Genomic DNA, 18,820 nt, shown 5'->3' on the forward strand with positions numbered 1-18,820 from the left:
AGAGAAGTACCAATCTTAGATTTATAATAAATTCAGTTGGATCAGCTACAAGATTTATTAGTAAAACTAGAAAAGAGGAATTTAAATCAAAGCTAGATACAATATTGATCTTCTGATTTCATATCATTCTGAAACAACTTTGCTTTTTATTCCTCAGTTTGTGCTAAAATAAGTAATACAACAATCGTAAGAAGTAATAGTTCGTAACAATCATACATAGAGCATATTAAAAGAAATTAAATAATACTATATGCTGTGGTTTGCAGTCTATTGTCCAAGAACACACACTCGAAGTATTGAAGACCGTATGCACAAAACCACTAAATATTGAAAAGAATATACAGCTCATAATAATCAAATATCTGTCACAGCTTGAGCATGATATGTAACAAAGTTTATTTTAATGTTTAGAGGGTGAAATATATAACTGATTATATCATCTGGGAGACAAAAAAATGATATAAGTAGAGATCCCATCAATCGATTCAGTCATGTCAAATTGTTTAGTTGTTGGGTGGTTGTAAGGTAGTTGTATCGTCCATGTTAGTTTCTCTTCAAAATGTTGTACGCACCTGTTCCATACGGAGTTACATTCACGACGGAGTAGTTCTTTTAATTGTTTCATTTCTTGATTATTAAGTAAGTTCTTCACTTTAGCGAGAGCTTTTTTTTAGAAATGTAGTCTTAAAAGTTAAATGTTAACAAGGGAGATCACCAAGAAATTACCAACAGCAATTTATCAGCTACAATAGTTATTTAATCCCACATCAAGTCTGTTCTATCGTATCTATAATTTAATCCGCGGCCAGTCCATCTTTTTCCGATGAGCAGGGAACCCAGGTCACAATATTTAAAGAGTCCTTTTTTTAAAGGGGTAAAGTGTAATTCGAGGGAAATTTGGCAGCTATTTCAAGCAGTCTAGTATCACGTAGAGGTTGTGGTTATCATCAAATGAGGGGTTTGTTTTAGCCTTAGCTTCGAACCTTAAGATAAAATTTACGTATCAGTGCTTTTACTTGAATAGACAAACAATTTTGGCATGTACCATTCATTAAAAACGTTCTAAAAGGAGGCGAGCTGGCAGAATCGTTAGGACGTCGGATAAAAATACTTAGCGGCATTTTTTCCGGCTCATCCTAATGTAACAGATAAAATAAAAGTACCAGTCAAGTATTAGGGTCAATGTAATCGACTGGTCCCTTCCCATCAAAATTGCTGGCATTGTGCCAGAATTTGAAAGAATTAAAAAGGTTCTTAGAAGAATTGGTAGATGTATGAAAAAGGATTTCAGGGGAAAAATTACATGTGCTAAGAACCGGATAAATAAAAGTTTACTAATCAAACTAGCTAAAAGTAAAAACTATAAAATATCAAATAAATTATTTAAGAAATAAAGATTAATTTTTGTTTAATGAGATGATTCATACATAAGTGAACTCATGGTGATTTTCTTCTAATATGAAAAAAAGTTTCATTACTTAGTATATAAAAATTGTCAGAGAAAGTTAATGATGGTGAGTACCACAAATAATTAGAATGAGAATTTTATAATATAGGAAGATAGTGGAACTGTGATGTAAACAGTGATAAATTGAAATAGCACGTTGTTTTATGGCAAAAACAGAAATTAGAAGAAAAGGTAAATAATGTATCCCGTTATGAAATGCTTCGTGGGACTTCACTGCAATAAATTAAGACTAGAAAACCCCCAAAAAACAAAGAATATATTACTTGTCCTTCTCCTAAGAACTCTATTTTTTCATACCGGCGCTGTTTCTCCACCATCTCGAACTGCCTTACCAATGTCGAGTGCCTCTGACTTTCTCTCTCCAGTTCGTAACTTTCTACTTCCGGAAATCATTGTTTATCTCGATTTATTCTCCAACCACTTGAAAATTTTTAATTCTTATTAAGAAATATATTTGTTCTACATGTGGCCCTCATATGAACGGGTTTCGATGTTTAAGAACAACAATTCCTTTGTTATGGAAATATCAAAGGAATGTGCTTCATTATCCACTGCTCAACCAACGCACTCCGTTGTTGATCAATAATAGCGGAATGGCTAGCAGCATGCTGGATGTTGTCAATGAACGAATAGTATGGGTAGATCTTGAGGTATTTATTCTTTCCAAAGATATTTATATATATATATCTCCCGCTTTATATATATTGACCAGATGAAGTTAGCATTCATATATTTGATAGTTATAAAGTTGGGAGTTCGGTAGGTATAAATGTGACCCTTAAAAGTATTTACTTTGTCAAAAGTTGTTTTACCGGTTAAAATACAAGAGTGTTTTTATGGATTAAAGTGAAGGTTTTATGAATTTTTAAAAATGTAAATGATAAACGAATGTAATATCTTTAAATGGTTGTTCAAACCTATCATTAAGAAAGGCGTAACACCACATAAATTCACTGACATAAGTATCTAATTGGGTGCGATGAGTTCGAGTGTCTCGTTTCTTTTCTTTTATTTGCACAATTCCATAACATGTCAACTGACACTCAAATGCTTTCATCAAAGTTTTGAAACTAGTCTTCAGTTTGCTGATACGAGACGGTATCAGGTTCCAGTACTAGTTATGTTTAATTTTAAAAAATAACTTATTTACCCAAGTTTTAACATAATCTCCTCCGAAATAGTCACCCTGCACAGCAACACACCGGTTCCAGCTACTTTTGGAATCCGGCCTGGAAGTCGTTTTCTGTAAGCGAATCGAGGACCTTCTGCGATTCGCTCTGGATCTCGACAACGGTGTTAAAACAGCGATTTTTGAGCTGCATTCTCATCTCGGAGAAGAAATGGAAGTCCACGTGTGCTAAATCTGGCGAATAGGACATGTGCGGAAACGATATCATGTTGTTTTGGGCAAGAAACTCACGAGTGAGGAGAGCTCAGTGAAGAATTCCTTCTTCGTGCTCCACAGATCCGAATGTCCTCCCTCAAACGTTTCAAAATGTCGCAGTAGAATTCTCGATTGACGATCTGCACTTTGGGGACGAATTCTTGATGCGCAATACCATATTTCTAGAGGTGACTCTCGGGGCAGATTTTCCAGGGACGGCCTTCCGCTTTTAAAGCGTCCGTGCCTCTCGAAATATTGCATACGACCCATTGCCTCATCGCCGTATTCAATGCAGACATGTAACTAGCTGACTGTAAAGATACTCAAGAGATTAAATTCATGAATAACTCAGATAGTTATTTATGAGTAATGGAGACATTTGGTTATCCAACTGACAATTATAGAGGTGTTTGTATTGAAATTGAAATAGCTATAGTTGAAACAAACCACTGTATAAATTTAGAGTTTTCTCTTTAGAAATAAAGGGTACCTTTCAGTTGTGTTCTACCTTTTAAGTAAGTAGCCATTGCACACAGAAGAAATACAACTCTTTTCTCTCTAGATCAGTGGTTCCCAACTGTGGTCCACAGACACCTGGTGGTCTGCAAAGGTAATACTGGGGTCTGTGAACTAAGTTCAAAATTTCATGTATATTAAAAGGGGTCTGTGGGAAAACTCGTTTAAATATAAGGGGTCCTTGGTTGTGAACCACTGCTCTAGATACTGCAAACCATCTGTACCAAAGCTTCATTAACATACAGCATCACATATACTCCAGAGAAACCCCTTTGTTAACAAACAACTACTACCTGAACTTCTACAAATGTCAAGCTATTGCAACTCTTATTATAATCTATTTAATCTCAAATTGAATTGTGTTAAGAGAACTTCCTTAATTATACAGACTGTATAACTAATTCATTAACAGTTAATCTTCATTGAGTATACTGTTAATTATAGAATTCTGAAACATGTCAACTCGTTCAAACTTTGGGTCTCCTACTTTATCTTGTATAATGAATGGAAGAAAATAAATAACTATTCAGCTTTGTTTAGCAGTTTTGATAATGATATGAAAACTTTTTTTGAACTGTTTACTCGCTTAATCATATTCTGAAAATAGACAATTTCAAAATTCTGTTGGCATCTGCTAACCAGTCATTGTTCATCACTGTATATGATATTTGCAATTGGCTACAAAAGGTCAATCCTCATCGGATCATCCTCATAGTTATTTATTGAGTATTCTGTGGTCTCAGATTGCCTTTATTCAATTAAGGATGTCAACTCTTTTGAGTTTCTTGCTTTTCTGAGTTTTTTGGTCTTCCTGAAAGAGGCTAAAATGCTTATCTAAATACATTTTGAGCTCAGAACATATGGAGCTAGATTAGATACCAAAAGTAATCCTGATAGATATTTCAACAGTTCCAGCAATCCACAGCCCTACAACAGTACTTTATTTCTCAACCTGAAAATATGAAAGGCAAAGTTGACTTTGGCAAGATTTGAAATCAGGGTGCATAGAGCCAGAACAAATACCCACAAAAGCATTTAATCTGATGCTCTTAACAACTCTGCCAGTTCATTGTCTTAAAATGGTACAAAAATAAAATATGGATGATATTTCAACTCTTGGAAGACTTTCTTCAAAGGTCATTAAAAAAGGAACATAAAAAAATTGTTTCTCCTTCATTTGCTAGTGTAGCTTTGAAGTTGTTACCAGTCTCAAAAATATCAGACACTTTCCTTTTATATAAGTACAGTATAATAGTTGATTTAAAGATCAAAGAAGCAAAGAACTTTCCATAAATAATTAATGTTGTACTTGTTCTCCTTTATTAAATTATTACATTCTTTCTTCATTGGCAGATGACTGGGCTTGATATAGAGACAGATAAGATTATTGAGATAGCTTGTGTTATCACTGATAGTCAACTGAACATAATAGCTGAGGTAAGAAGACTATTCAATATATATATATATATATATATACATACACATATATATATACATACATACACATATTTACTACATGTTTCTAAATAAAATGTCTTGAACCCAAATATTTTTAATATGTATGCTTATAATCAAAAATTTTATCTCTATATTAACCATAATATCAATTAAATCATTATATCAATTAAAGATTTTTTGAATGAAACTTGCATGCATATATATATATTTCTTTGACAATATAAAAATAGATAATAAACATGATACAAAACAATAAAAAAATTTTATTTGAGAAGATTTATAAAAATCCAAGTAAAGTTTTTTTAAAGAAGAGATTATATATTTATATATATATATATATATATATATATATATATATATATATATATATCATTGTTGTTATCATCATCATAATTTAACGTCTGTTGTCCATGCTGGCATGGGTTGGATGGTTTGACCAGGGCTGGTAAGCTGGAAGGCTGCACCAGACTCCAGTCTGATTTGGCATGGTTTTCTACAGTCAGATGCCCTTCTTAGTGCCAACCACTCTGAGAGTGTAATGGGTGGTTTTACGTGCCACTTGCATGATACCAGTATCTGCCATAACTGTGATTTTGCTCAGCTTGATGGGTCTTCTTCTCAAACACGACATAATGCCAATGGTCATTGCTTCTTTAAAGCCTAACACTCTAAAGGAACTCAGCCACTTTGCTAACTGTAGCAGTTACATATTGGTCACTACTGTGAGAAACCGCAGCATCTCTTTTGTAGGGGCTATCAACAAGTACAGTATAATATACCATAAAATTCACAACTGTATAGTTAAGGGAGAGAACTTCAAAGAATGTTTAATTGAGTCGAAAAGATCTTTTGATCACAAAGGAATTCTGACACCTGTATTTATTCTAGACAATGCAAAAATTCATCACTATGATGGATTAAGTTCAGCAATAAATGAGCTAAATCCAAATTTAATATACCTACCTCCTTATTCGCCTTTCTGAAATCTGATTGAAAATATTTTCTCTGTTAGGAAAAGTTTGTTCTTGCTTTCTAATACATCAAATGAAAATGAACTAAAGGCTTTAATATCAAACAAAATCAGCAGAGAACACTGCAATTATTTCTATAGAAAAATGTTAGGCTATATTTGTTCTTCAGAGAAGAAAAAGATCATTAATGAATCAAGTTTATATATATCTCTTCTTCAAAACAGAATTTACTTGGATTTTATAAACTATCTGAAATAGAAAAATTTATTGTTTTCTATCATTGTTTATTATCTATTTTTATATTGTCGATAAAATATATATATATATATTTATATAAAGGGCATTATTACAGAAAAATAACAACACCACACAGTGGACTTCTCAAAATAACCACATTTAGTACCTAATGCGAGGAAAAACAACCAACAGAAGCCTACCTACTTTCTTTTAAACTTAACTGTGTATCGACCGATTTCGCGATTACTAGAATGAATCTAGATTTCGTTCATCAGCACAGTATTGTACCAAAAATATATATAAATAAACAGAATTCTCACCTCACCAAAAACGAACACCCTACGTATCCGACAGAGTAAAGGGAATGAAGTTTATCTGTATATATCTTCATCAAAGAAGCGGGAATACTTCCGGGTTGCTTTTGGGTACACGTGTGGAGACAGGAATAAAAATTAAACATTGAATATATTCCGTGTAAATATTTGATAAATAAATTCAAAAAGGGATAAAACTCTTTTACAGGAATTTTATCAAGAAGTCAGTGTGTAAAAAAATTTGTAAGGGAAATTTCTATTCCCAAGAATATAATTATTCGTTTATATTTATATAAAGGGCATTATTACAGAAAAATAACAACACCACACAGTGGACTTCTCAAAATAACCACATTTAGTACCTAATGCGAGGAAAAACAACCAAGTAGGTAGGCTTCTGTTGGTTGTTTTTCCTCGCATTAGGTACTAAATGTGGTTATTTTGAGAAGTCCACTGTGTGGCGTTGTTATTTTTCTGTAATAATGCCCTTTATATAAATATAAACAAATAATTATATTCTTGGGAATAGAAATTTTTTTACACACTGGCTTCTTGATAAAATTCCTGTAAAAGAGTTTTATCCCTTTTTGAATTTATATATATATATATATATATATGCAAGTTTTGTTCAAAAAATCTTTAAATGATATAATGGTAATATAGTGGTAAAATTCCTGATTATAAGCATACATATTAAAAATATTTGGGTTCAAGATATTTTATTTAGAAATATGTATCAAAAAAATAATTCTGAAGTTGATTGGTAAATTTTCTAAAACTGATGAGTACAAATCTAAAATTGGTCAGTATAAATCTAATATTGATCAGTACAAATCTAATATTGGTCAGTACAAATCTAAAGTTGATCGGGAAACCCTCCAATAGTGAGATTATTTTAATTTTATCTAATTGTGCTCAATATTTTTGAGAAATAATTGAGCTAAATTATTTAACTGAATTTTCTATTCGCAGATACCCCCATTTGTTATTCACCAGCCAGATAATGTGCTTGATAGTATGAATGAATGGTGTCGAGTGCACCATGGGATGGTAAGTTACAACATGTTCAGCAGACAAAACATTATTTAACTCAGCCAATTAAAATGAATAAGCAATCCAACATAACATCACAAGCTATAAAATATATTTCCCTCAATAACTATGTGAATGTGAAAATTTTCAAAAATATCCTTTATTTATCATTTAAAGACAAATATTGGGTCAATCCATAAATAATGCGTTTTTTTCAATTGCATGAACTAAAAATTGGAGGAGAACAGGATAAACTACCTGCTTCAACTTGCTATAAAAGCAGGTAGTAATTTTACCTTGTCCTTATTAGTGCAAGTTTTGAAGAGTGTAGTTTGATTTTAGCAGTTATTTTTCAAAGCTATAATGAGAGGGACAAAGGAGCATATTTGCTATATTTTGCTTTAAGAGTTCAATAAAAGCAACAATGCAACAGAAAGTGCGAGGAATATTAATGTAGTATATGGGGATCGAACAATAAGCATAAGCCAGTGTCAATGGTGGATCCAGAAATTCCGAGCCAGAAACAACAGCCTACAAGATGAGCCTCATCCTGGAAGATCTGCAGATGTCCTGCAAACCCTGGTGGAACAAAATCTCATTGTAACTGTTGAGGAACTAGCAGGGAAGCTTGGATTTGGTCATTCAACCAAATCAGATGCCCTTCTTAGTGCCAACCACTCTGAGAGTGTAATGGGTGGTTTTACGTGCCACTTGCATGATACCAGTATCTGCCATAACTGTGATTTTGCTCAGCTTGATGGGTCTTCTTCTCAAACACGACATAATGCCAATGGTCATTGCTTCTTTAAAGCCTAACACTCTAAAGGAACTCAGCCACTTTGCTAACTGTAGCAGTTACATATTGGTCACTACTGTGAGAAACCGCAGCATCTCTTTTGTAGGGGCTATCAACAAGTACAGTATAATATACCATAAAATTCACAACTGTATAGTTAAGGGAGAGAACTTCAAAGAATGTTTAATTGAGTCGAAAAGATCTTTTGATCACAAAGGAATTCTGACACCTGTATTTATTCTAGACAATGCAAAAATTCATCACTATGATGGATTAAGTTCAGCAATAAATGAGCTAAATCCAAATTTAATATACCTACCTCCTTATTCGCCTTTCTGAAATCTGATTGAAAATATTTTCTCTGTTAGGAAAAGTTTGTTCTTGCTTTCTAATACATCAAATGAAAATGAACTAAAGGCTTTAATATCAAACAAAATCAGCAGAGAACACTGCAATTATTTCTATAGAAAAATGTTAGGCTATATTTGTTCTTCAGAGAAGAAAAAGATCATTAATGAATCAAGTTTATATATATCTCTTCTTCAAAACAGAATTTACTTGGATTTTATAAACTATCTGAAATAGAAAAATTTATTGTTTTCTATCATTGTTTATTATCTATTTTTATATTGTCGATAAAATATATATATATATATTTATATAAAGGGCATTATTACAGAAAAATAACAACACCACACAGTGGACTTCTCAAAATAACCACATTTAGTACCTAATGCGAGGAAAAACAACCAACAGAAGCCTACCTACTTTCTTTTAAACTTAACTGTGTATCGACCGATTTCGCGATTACTAGAATGAATCTAGATTTCGTTCATCAGCACAGTATTGTACCAAAAATATATATAAATAAACAGAATTCTCACCTCACCAAAAACGAACACCCTACGTATCCGACAGAGTAAAGGGAATGAAGTTTATCTGTATATATCTTCATCAAAGAAGCGGGAATACTTCCGGGTTGCTTTTGGGTACACGTGTGGAGACAGGAATAAAAATTAAACATTGAATATATTCCGTGTAAATATTTGATAAATAAATTCAAAAAGGGATAAAACTCTTTTACAGGAATTTTATCAAGAAGTCAGTGTGTAAAAAAATTTGTAAGGGAAATTTCTATTCCCAAGAATATAATTATTCGTTTATATTTATATAAAGGGCATTATTACAGAAAAATAACAACACCACACAGTGGACTTCTCAAAATAACCACATTTAGTACCTAATGCGAGGAAAAACAACCAAGTAGGTAGGCTTCTGTTGGTTGTTTTTCCTCGCATTAGGTACTAAATGTGGTTATTTTGAGAAGTCCACTGTGTGGCGTTGTTATTTTTCTGTAATAATGCCCTTTATATAAATATAAACAAATAATTATATTCTTGGGAATAGAAATTTTTTTACACACTGGCTTCTTGATAAAATTCCTGTAAAAGAGTTTTATCCCTTTTTGAATTTATATATATATATATATATATATGCAAGTTTTGTTCAAAAAATCTTTAAATGATATAATGGTAATATAGTGGTAAAATTCCTGATTATAAGCATACATATTAAAAATATTTGGGTTCAAGATATTTTATTTAGAAATATGTATCAAAAAAATAATTCTGAAGTTGATTGGTAAATTTTCTAAAACTGATGAGTACAAATCTAAAATTGGTCAGTATAAATCTAATATTGATCAGTACAAATCTAATATTGGTCAGTACAAATCTAAAGTTGATCGGGAAACCCTCCAATAGTGAGATTATTTTAATTTTATCTAATTGTGCTCAATATTTTTGAGAAATAATTGAGCTAAATTATTTAACTGAATTTTCTATTCGCAGATACCCCCATTTGTTATTCACCAGCCAGATAATGTGCTTGATAGTATGAATGAATGGTGTCGAGTGCACCATGGGATGGTAAGTTACAACATGTTCAGCAGACAAAACATTATTTAACTCAGCCAATTAAAATGAATAAGCAATCCAACATAACATCACAAGCTATAAAATATATTTCCCTCAATAACTATGTGAATGTGAAAATTTTCAAAAATATCCTTTATTTATCATTTAAAGACAAATATTGGGTCAATCCATAAATAATGCGTTTTTTTCAATTGCATGAACTAAAAATTGGAGGAGAACAGGATAAACTACCTGCTTCAACTTGCTATAAAAGCAGGTAGTAATTTTACCTTGTCCTTATTAGTGCAAGTTTTGAAGAGTGTAGTTTGATTTTAGCAGTTATTTTTCAAAGCTATAATGAGAGGGACAAAGGAGCATATTTGCTATATTTTGCTTTAAGAGTTCAATAAAAGCAACAATGCAACAGAAAGTGCGAGGAATATTAATGTAGTATATGGGGATCGAACAATAAGCATAAGCCAGTGTCAATGGTGGATCCAGAAATTCCGAGCCAGAAACAACAGCCTACAAGATGAGCCTCATCCTGGAAGATCTGCAGATGTCCTGCAAACCCTGGTGGAACAAAATCTCATTGTAACTGTTGAGGAACTAGCAGGGAAGCTTGGATTTGGTCATTCAACCATTCATTGACACCTGCATGCCATCAGAAAAGTCAACAAATTGGGTCAATGGGTTCTTCAAACTTTCCAAATCTAATAATACGCAGAGAGTGAATGTGTGCTCTTCTTTGCTGTCACGTCTCACAAATGAACCTTTTTTTGGACCAAATAGTGACTGGTGATGAGAAATGGGTTCTCTATAAAAATGTCAAGTGCCAAAGACAGTAGGTAGGGAAAGGAGAAACACCAGCACCCCAGGCTAAAGAAAGTCTTCCCTATGTAAGGTGTTATTATCTGTTTGGTGGGATATGAAAAGTTTAGTCCACTTTGAACTTTTAAACCCAAACCAAACAATAACAAAGGAGATCTACAGCGAGCAGCTTAAGTCAGCACTGGAAGAAAAATGACTATCTTTGGTTTCAAGACAAAAGACATTCTTTTATCAGGACAATGCTTAGCCACATACAGCGTGCATGGCATTCCAATGGCTGGAGCAGTTTGAATGGGAAACGATGCTCCACCCACCATATTCGCCATCTGATTATCATTTATTCTGCAGTGTTCAAAATCATTTGGATGGAAAGAATATGAATCCTCTAGACGAAGTCACAACAATATTGGAGGAGTATTTTTTGTCACAGAGCAGTGAATTTTGGAAGAGGGGCCTTGCAAGTCTCCCAGATAAATGGAAGAGCCTTGTAGAAAATGAAGGAGAGTATATTTTAGATTAAAAAGAACTTTGTTTATCTTAATTTTGAAAAATTAAAGTATAAAAAAAAACTCATTATTTATGGGATGACTCAATAGAAAAAAATGTTAAAAATATGGCACATTTTATTTCATTAAAATCACTTTTCTTCTCTGTATTTTAATTGTGTCCTGTAGAGTGGCCTGACTGAAGCAGTAAGAAAAAGCAACACCACCGTGCAATCAGCTGAAGAAAAGTTGTTAGCTTTTCTAACACAGCATGTTCCAAAAAAGAAATGCCCACTGGCTGGAAATTCCATCTATATGGATAAAATGTTCCTTCAGAAATATATGCCAAAATTTACTGAATTCCTACATTATCGTATTATTGATGTCAGTAGTGTGAAGGAATTATGTCGGTAAGAATTGATATTTTCCTTGGGCTATCAACTTTTCACTGCTAATTCATTAAAATATATTCCTACTATTGATTGTATTGTAAGTATTTTCTCAATTTGACTCATCCTATTATTTCTTTTATGAATTTATTCTCTTTTCTACAAAGAAAAAGGCCTAAACCTTTAATTTTAAGAGATGAATATGTGTAACTTATATCAGTGTTTTAGGAGGAATCAGATTTCATCAATGAATTGAATCTGATAAAAAAAAGTCATGTCTTACAGAGAAACTAACAATGAAGGTAAATGTAGAGATTGGTGCAGTCATGAGAGTTTGGTTAAGAAATTTGCTTTGTAACTATGCAGTCTGAGTCAAGTGTCTTCTACTTTATTCTGGGATTGATGAAAACCTTGTGAGGGAAATTTTGAGTGGTAGACATAATCCTTTACTTGGTTTAACAATACCACCTAACACTTGCATACATTTAGCAGCATTTATCATCTACTTTTCCATGCATGCATTCGTCTGATGTAATTTGTTGAGGCTCATTTTCTATGGCCAGATGCTTTTCCTTTTGTGAACTCTCACCTGTTTCCAAGAAAGGTAAAGTTTCCCCAGATGTTTTTTATGGAAACCTGGAAATAAACAACACTGCTTGTATGATGGTGATGCTTGTTTACCACCACCATGTGATGCATGTGTGTATGTGCATACATACACACACAAGGATCTGGTTGGATCTAGGCTATAGTAAAAAAAATACTTACCCGAGGTGCCATGCAGCAGGACTAAACCAGAGATTACATGCAAAGAAGCAAGCTTCTTAGCTACACAACTATACCCGCCACTGAAACCTATGTAGGTTTACTAAAATAAATAAGAGTATTCCAGCAATCAGATACAGTACCTAGAGTGCATGCAGTGTAAAAAATAATGAAAGGAAAGCCATAACATTTATATAGTAGTATCACAGTTACATAAGTTATAAGCTTATTGTATCATGTGACTGGCCCAGTGGTCATCTGATCAGTGCTACTTAAAATGGCTGCTTGGGTGAAGAAAGCATAGTTGTTCAGTTGACTATGACTTTTGGTAGTAATGGATCTCTTGTAAATACTGTGTGTTGCTAAGATAAATATTTTACTGTTGCTACATTAGTAGACTCAAATAAACACATGATCATACTTATACTTATAAATTAAAAATATAGTGCTGTAGCATGGTTTGTGAGGGTAGAGCTTATGTTAGAAGTACGTGTTTGGAATGAGAATTAGAGGAAAAAGAACTAGTACTTAATTAATAGTATTCGTGAAAAAGTAAACCAAAAACAACCTAAACTATTTTCAAGCATGGACATGCTTTCTTGAAAAGTGGGCCACACCACTAAAAAACTTTAAGGTAATTTTTCATTAGGCATGCTATTTAGAAAGCCCCTGTAGGCCGCGGTTTGCGGATAACTGATACAACATTAAAAGCTAACATTTAAAAAAAATAGATGTTAAGTACATTTTAAATATAATACATTACTTCTTGGGAGAAAATAAAGCAAGGTAGAGTACTGGTTGTGTTCTTACAATACTGAGTTATGTCCCTTCACACTGGGTGTTTAAATCCAGCCTCGTTCTACTTTGCCTTTGATTATATATACGGCCAACTTTTGTATGGAGTACAATAATAGAATGAAAGAATACAGATATATTATTGATACCTATTTATTTGCCTCAAAACGATGAAAGACGAAGTCAAGCACAGTGACATTTGAACTTAGAACGTAGAAGGAAGTAACTAAACAATACTGGTCTATCATTTTTGCTCATTTATTGTACTAAACTAAGCTATCATTGTGAATTGATGTTACTGTAGTAGCTTGTATCATGCTTTCGTTATTTATTTCAGGTACTTACTCTCGATGATGCCTGTGTATGGGACAAACACGGACACACAAATACATACATATAAATACATATATGTGTGTATATATATACACATACACGACCGGCTTCTTTTAGTTTCTGTCTACCAAATCCACTCACAAGGTTTTAGTCGACCTGAGGCTATAGTAGAAGACACTTGCCCAAGGTGCCACACAATGGGACTGGACCCAGAACCATGTGGTTGAGAAGCAAGCTTCTTACCACACACCCACTCCTAGACTATTAATTTCAACTGTAGTTATGTAAGGTTTTTTTTTTAATGTAGACGTAAATAACAAAGAAATTCATCTCTAAAGATAAGATTAATGGTGCACAAAATTGTTGACTTTTTCTTTTTTTTTCTTCAGACGTTGGTATAAAAATGAATTTCAAAACAGCCCCCAAAAATCCTTATCGCACAGGTAAAGTACTCATTTCATTGACAATCATATGCATTACTGAGGTACCACAGAATAGTGAAAGGTTTCCTATTTCATCAGTTTTGCTTCCTGCTTGCAGCCATTTCACTTCACTTATGATGTAAATCAGGGTGAGCAAATGAAATTACGTTTGCCCACCCTGAGAAATCAAAGGTCATACGACTATATATTGAAGAAATGTTTAAGAATCATTTCCTAAATACCCAATCTTATCTCTAAAGCCAACAAAGCAGCCTCTAATTGGTTTCTTGACTTGCTAGAAATAGTAACAAAATCACAGCGTATAACTTTATAAAAGGATACACTGGCTAATACACTCACAGATGCATTGAACTTAGTAAACAATTGAAATGGTCACTGTTGGTACGTTTTAAAATCGTAGACCTGTTCTATCAGGGCTGACTTTGTATGTTTACTGTTCATTTCAGTTTGTGGAATTCACTAGTTTTTTTATATTCTTAAGAACAATAATAGCTGTGATTTAGAGTACAGGACTACTGACTATTGAACCTTGACCATGAATTTAAATCCAGTTACAGCAGTCATGTACAATTCCTGTGGCTTCAGTCCACTCAGCTAAATATAGAAGTGTTCAGTGAAGATCCTGATATTTTGAACTTTGTCACTTTGTAAAAGATGACAATGAAGTTATGTGCTATTTTGTATCATTATGAAGATTTGCGACAGACATTTTCAGATACACACAATACAGCTAAATACTACATTTACTTAGCAATTTTGGTGGGGAAGGTTTTTATTTTTTATTTATTTATTTATTTTTGTTTTGAGAGAACAAAGTGAAAATATTTTCTGTATCTTTGTCATAGCAACTTAGTGTATAAAAAGTCTAAAAGACTTCCTTTCTTTCTTTCTTAGTAAGTCCACGGGATAGTGGTGAAAGAATTGAGGTGGGTAGGGCTGCAATGTGAATGTACCTTTGTTGGTTCCTCAGCTAATTCCAAGCAAAAGGAGAGGAAACAACCCTAATACTTAATTGGTACTGTGTTTATAGACCTCAGAAGAAAGGCAAAGTCACTTTGCAGGATTGGAAATTGGGACTCAGAAGCCCAAAACAAATATTCTGAAGCGTTATATTCAGTGTTGTAATAATTCTTTGCCAAGTCACTACCTTATCTATGGACTAATCATTACAGATGAGGACAATCAGTAATTACCTTAATTACCTGATTTATCACAGTTAAACAGAGGATCACCCTCTTATTTCAACATAAGAGAAGTATACAACACTAAAATCACTTGTCCCAACATACATAACAAGCTTTGATTAATTAACATAATTCTAACTAGGTTGCTGTAGTAGTAGTAGTAGTAGTAGTAGTAGTAGTAGTAGTAGTAGTAGTATGGGACCATGTGCTATAGCACTGCATCACTGCATCCACCATTTGTTTGTGCATTCCTACTCCTGGCAGATGACACCTTTGCACCACTTCTGCAGCAACTCTCCAACCCATGTTGCTGGTGTGGTGAGGGTTTTATAAGGTCAGAGTGCAAATCCTACCTCAACCCCTTCAGTCACCTTTTACGGCATACAGGAAATGTTGGGTCTATTTTTTTTATATGCCAGTCCCCAGCATAGGTTGCTATGATCAAGGTAAAAAACCTAAAGTAATTTATCACATAAATTATTACTTATAATATCTAAGTGTGCTATAGTGTGTGTAATACTATATTTTATATTATAATTTTATGTTTCAGAGGACAAGAGGACATCAAAGAAAGCATTAAAGAACTTAAGTATTATAAAATGAAGATTTTCAAATGAGACTCCAAAAACGGATTTCTTGAGCATAAGGGCAATAACTCCATCACTTTAATCTCAACAAAATACATGGGATCAATAAACCTGATGCATTTAGTCTGATGGAAATACAGTTTAATATTATCAAATAACAATTTTGTATTAATATTCCATTAAATAAATATCAAAAGGTTATTAACAAGCAAGTATTCATATTGTTTTCTGTTTTATATATAATTTGATTTTAACAGTCTTACATGAAACTAATGTTTGCAAATCTTTAAGATTTGTTATCTTAATCCTTATCATCTCCTTTTGTCCACATCTACTGTTGCCAATCACTTTCTACTTCAAGCCAAATTACCTTACTGCTTACATCATGTTACTACTCCTTTCTTCCACTCAACTATCCAGGCTTTTCTGGTGTCATTACTCTAATCCCCACCTTAGGTACCTGCACAAATGTACACGCCCTAGTTTAATGTGTACTCTTGGTACATACTAGCTCTCCATACCCAATTCTGTCCTCGTGACTGGCATCTCCGCCACTATTTACCCTCTGTGGTCTACATGTCTGAACTCTGAATGATCTCTCCATTGTTTTGTGTACAAAACCCCACATACCTTTTACAAGTGTCAGCCAACAACTTGCACTCCCTCAAAGAGCAAAACAATTTCTTGAGTGCTGGTACCACAAAACGCTTCCAGTATACCCTGAAAAGTTGTTTGCAAACTGAGTGGAGAATTCATAGAATTCTGAAGTCCCTTTATTCAACCTCTCAAGTGTTCATGTCTCATAAAACACACCCAGTGCACTCTAAAGTAGTTGGGGATAGGAAAGGCACCCAGTCATAGAAACGAAATGACATGTATGAACATCATTTTATAGAAGCAGCAGCTCCCAAGAAGAGAGAGATGAGGTGACTCAGACCTGGTACTACCTGGCCAAGCCTTGCTGGTGTAAAAATAATGACTATATATAATGAAGAGCCTCAAGGTAAACTTTGTATAGGTGCTAATAAGTGGGAAAAAAGACAGGTCCCCAGCACCATCAGCAAATAAATGGCCATGCATGATAGCAGAAGAAGTGGAATTCTGTATGCTGTTCTCAGCATTAGCTATGGACACACAAGATTACAATTATTTCTGTTGTTCAACAAATTGTGAAAAAGAATTGTATGGGTCCTTGATTTAGCTTTGAACTTATTCAGATTAAACAAACTACTTGTGTGATAATGGACAAAATATGTAGATCATGGTCCTTAAGTGTATGACCATATAATAACTGCAAAGTATATGGAGAATAAAATTGGTACAGGTATAGCTCCTTGGCTAATACCAAGTTCTGTTCCAACAGAGCATTTTTTTTTTTTTTTTTTGAGTTAAATTATATCTCCATACTCCTGTATTGGTTGACAAACACATCAACAAACTTAGATGAACATCCACAACTTTTCCAAAGATACTCCATGGTGCATTTCTATCCCTAAGTCGAAGGCTTTCATTAGATCATTGGCATAAACTTTTTGTTTGATGACTGAGAATGAACCATAAGGTGATGAATTTGGGAAAAGATGCTGATATTTCAGTGTTTTGGAGTTAGACAATATTCAACCAGGCTGGAATGGCATGGTTTTTGATGATGGAATAGTGTATTACCTAATACAGTTCAGAACATAGCAGCAGCAGGCAAAGGCCACTATAAATGGTGTGTATACAGAGAAGACAGTCATATGACAGCATGAAGCAGTGTTTAGTTATTTTGTCACTCACATTGATTGGCAACTCATCTCACCTATCAGTTAGGTTCTTCCCAATCACAAAACCAATGCTGCCCTCTTGTTTCCCATTTATTGGTTCATCAATCCAAATGAAACTCTAACCACAAACCATTTAATTAACTTACCTTACCCTAATCATCATGATTTAAAAAAGGGTAGTAATATTAGTTTCAAATTTTGGCACAAGGCCAGCAAGTTTGGGTAGAGGGTAAGTCAATTATATCAACCCCAGTGCTCAACTGGTACTTATTTTGTTGACCCCCAAAAAGAATGAAAGGCAAAGTCGACCTCAGCAAAATTTGACAAACACTGCCCACATGGCATAATGAACTAAAAACGTTTGTTATGCCATGTAGGCAGTGTCTGATGGTTGTGCTAGGACACCAGACATGTTAAAAACACTATTTTGGTATGCTCTCAACACATGGAACTAATAATAACACATGAATACACAAAGCATGTTTATTAAATAATATTTATCTCTTACCAGATGGAGTACTTTTTTTGTTGATCTGACCATCATGGAACAGTACACTGCACACACACACACATATATATATATATATCATCAGTAAATCATAAACCCGAAAGAGAAGCATACTCTAAGTTATAGAGCAGTGGAATATTTATGGCTGGTTCGTAGGGTTACTCAGAGTTTTGCATCCATAAAGTGATTAGCTTTACACACATCTCATCAGACCCTAATGGCCAGTAGCCTATAACCTCTCTTCAAATTGAAGGAAGAAAAAGTTTCATAGCTAGTTTTTGAATGAAGAAGAAAGGTCAAGCATAGGGGATCTCTCCCTTAGACCACTATCCAGAATCCACCCAGTCAGCTTGTGGGTCCCAGGATTTTAATAGGAATTACCTAAAGTGTAAACAATGTCTGAAGACTTCCGTCCTGGAATTTAAGATATTCCCTGGGTTGAGGGAATTCTTTAATATCTTCGCCCATTCCACTATGCACAGTTTGCAACATCTGCTCCCATTGATGTAGGGACGTGGTTTTCCTAGAATTTTCCATGTAATTACATGTGGAGTCCAGTTGTCCTTCAGGCACCACATGTGGCTGGCCAAGGATGTGGCGTAACATCTTTTCAGGATCCTGAATGAGTATTTGAGGTTGAAG

General features: G+C 33.8%; 2 protein-coding genes across 5 annotated transcripts in view; one reads left to right on the forward strand and one right to left on the reverse strand.

Moving 5' to 3' along the window:
- Positions 1-1,869, reverse strand: part of LOC106883163 (cyclin-dependent kinase 7) — a 29,380-nt gene extending 27,511 nt beyond the window's left edge. Inside the window, exon 1 of one of the 2 annotated variants that reach the window (XM_052978592.2) lies at positions 1,732-1,869. In XM_052978592.2, coding sequence (XP_052834552.1) covers positions 1,732-1,785 — 54 coding nt within the window. In that variant the 5' untranslated portion in view covers positions 1,786-1,869. Of the gene's footprint in view, positions 1-572 lie in introns of both variants that reach the window. The other variant, XM_052978593.2, reaches the window with a different exon arrangement.
- A 75-nt stretch (positions 1,870-1,944) lies between these two features.
- On the forward strand, positions 1,945-16,112 carry LOC106883164 (oligoribonuclease, mitochondrial). 3 transcript variants are annotated; one of them, XM_014934080.3, is made up of 6 exons: positions 1,945-2,118; positions 4,722-4,805; positions 7,321-7,398; positions 11,598-11,818; positions 14,080-14,133; positions 15,868-16,112. In XM_014934080.3, exons 1-6 carry the CDS (start codon positions 1,945-1,947, stop codon positions 15,932-15,934), a joined length of 678 nt encoding a protein of 225 aa, XP_014789566.1. In that variant the 3' UTR covers positions 15,935-16,112. The 3 variants fall into 3 exon arrangements, with proteins under 3 accessions (XP_014789566.1, XP_014789567.1, XP_014789568.1); XM_014934081.3 differs by lacking the exon at positions 14,080-14,133; XM_014934082.3 differs by lacking the exon at positions 7,321-7,398.
- The last annotated feature ends 2,708 nt before the right edge of the window (positions 16,113-18,820 follow it).

Source organism: Octopus bimaculoides, chromosome 2 (assembly GCF_046866305.1).
Source record: "Octopus bimaculoides isolate indiv1 chromosome 2, ASM4686630v1, whole genome shotgun sequence".
In the NCBI taxonomy this organism is placed as follows: domain Eukaryota; kingdom Metazoa; phylum Mollusca; class Cephalopoda; order Octopoda; family Octopodidae; genus Octopus; species Octopus bimaculoides.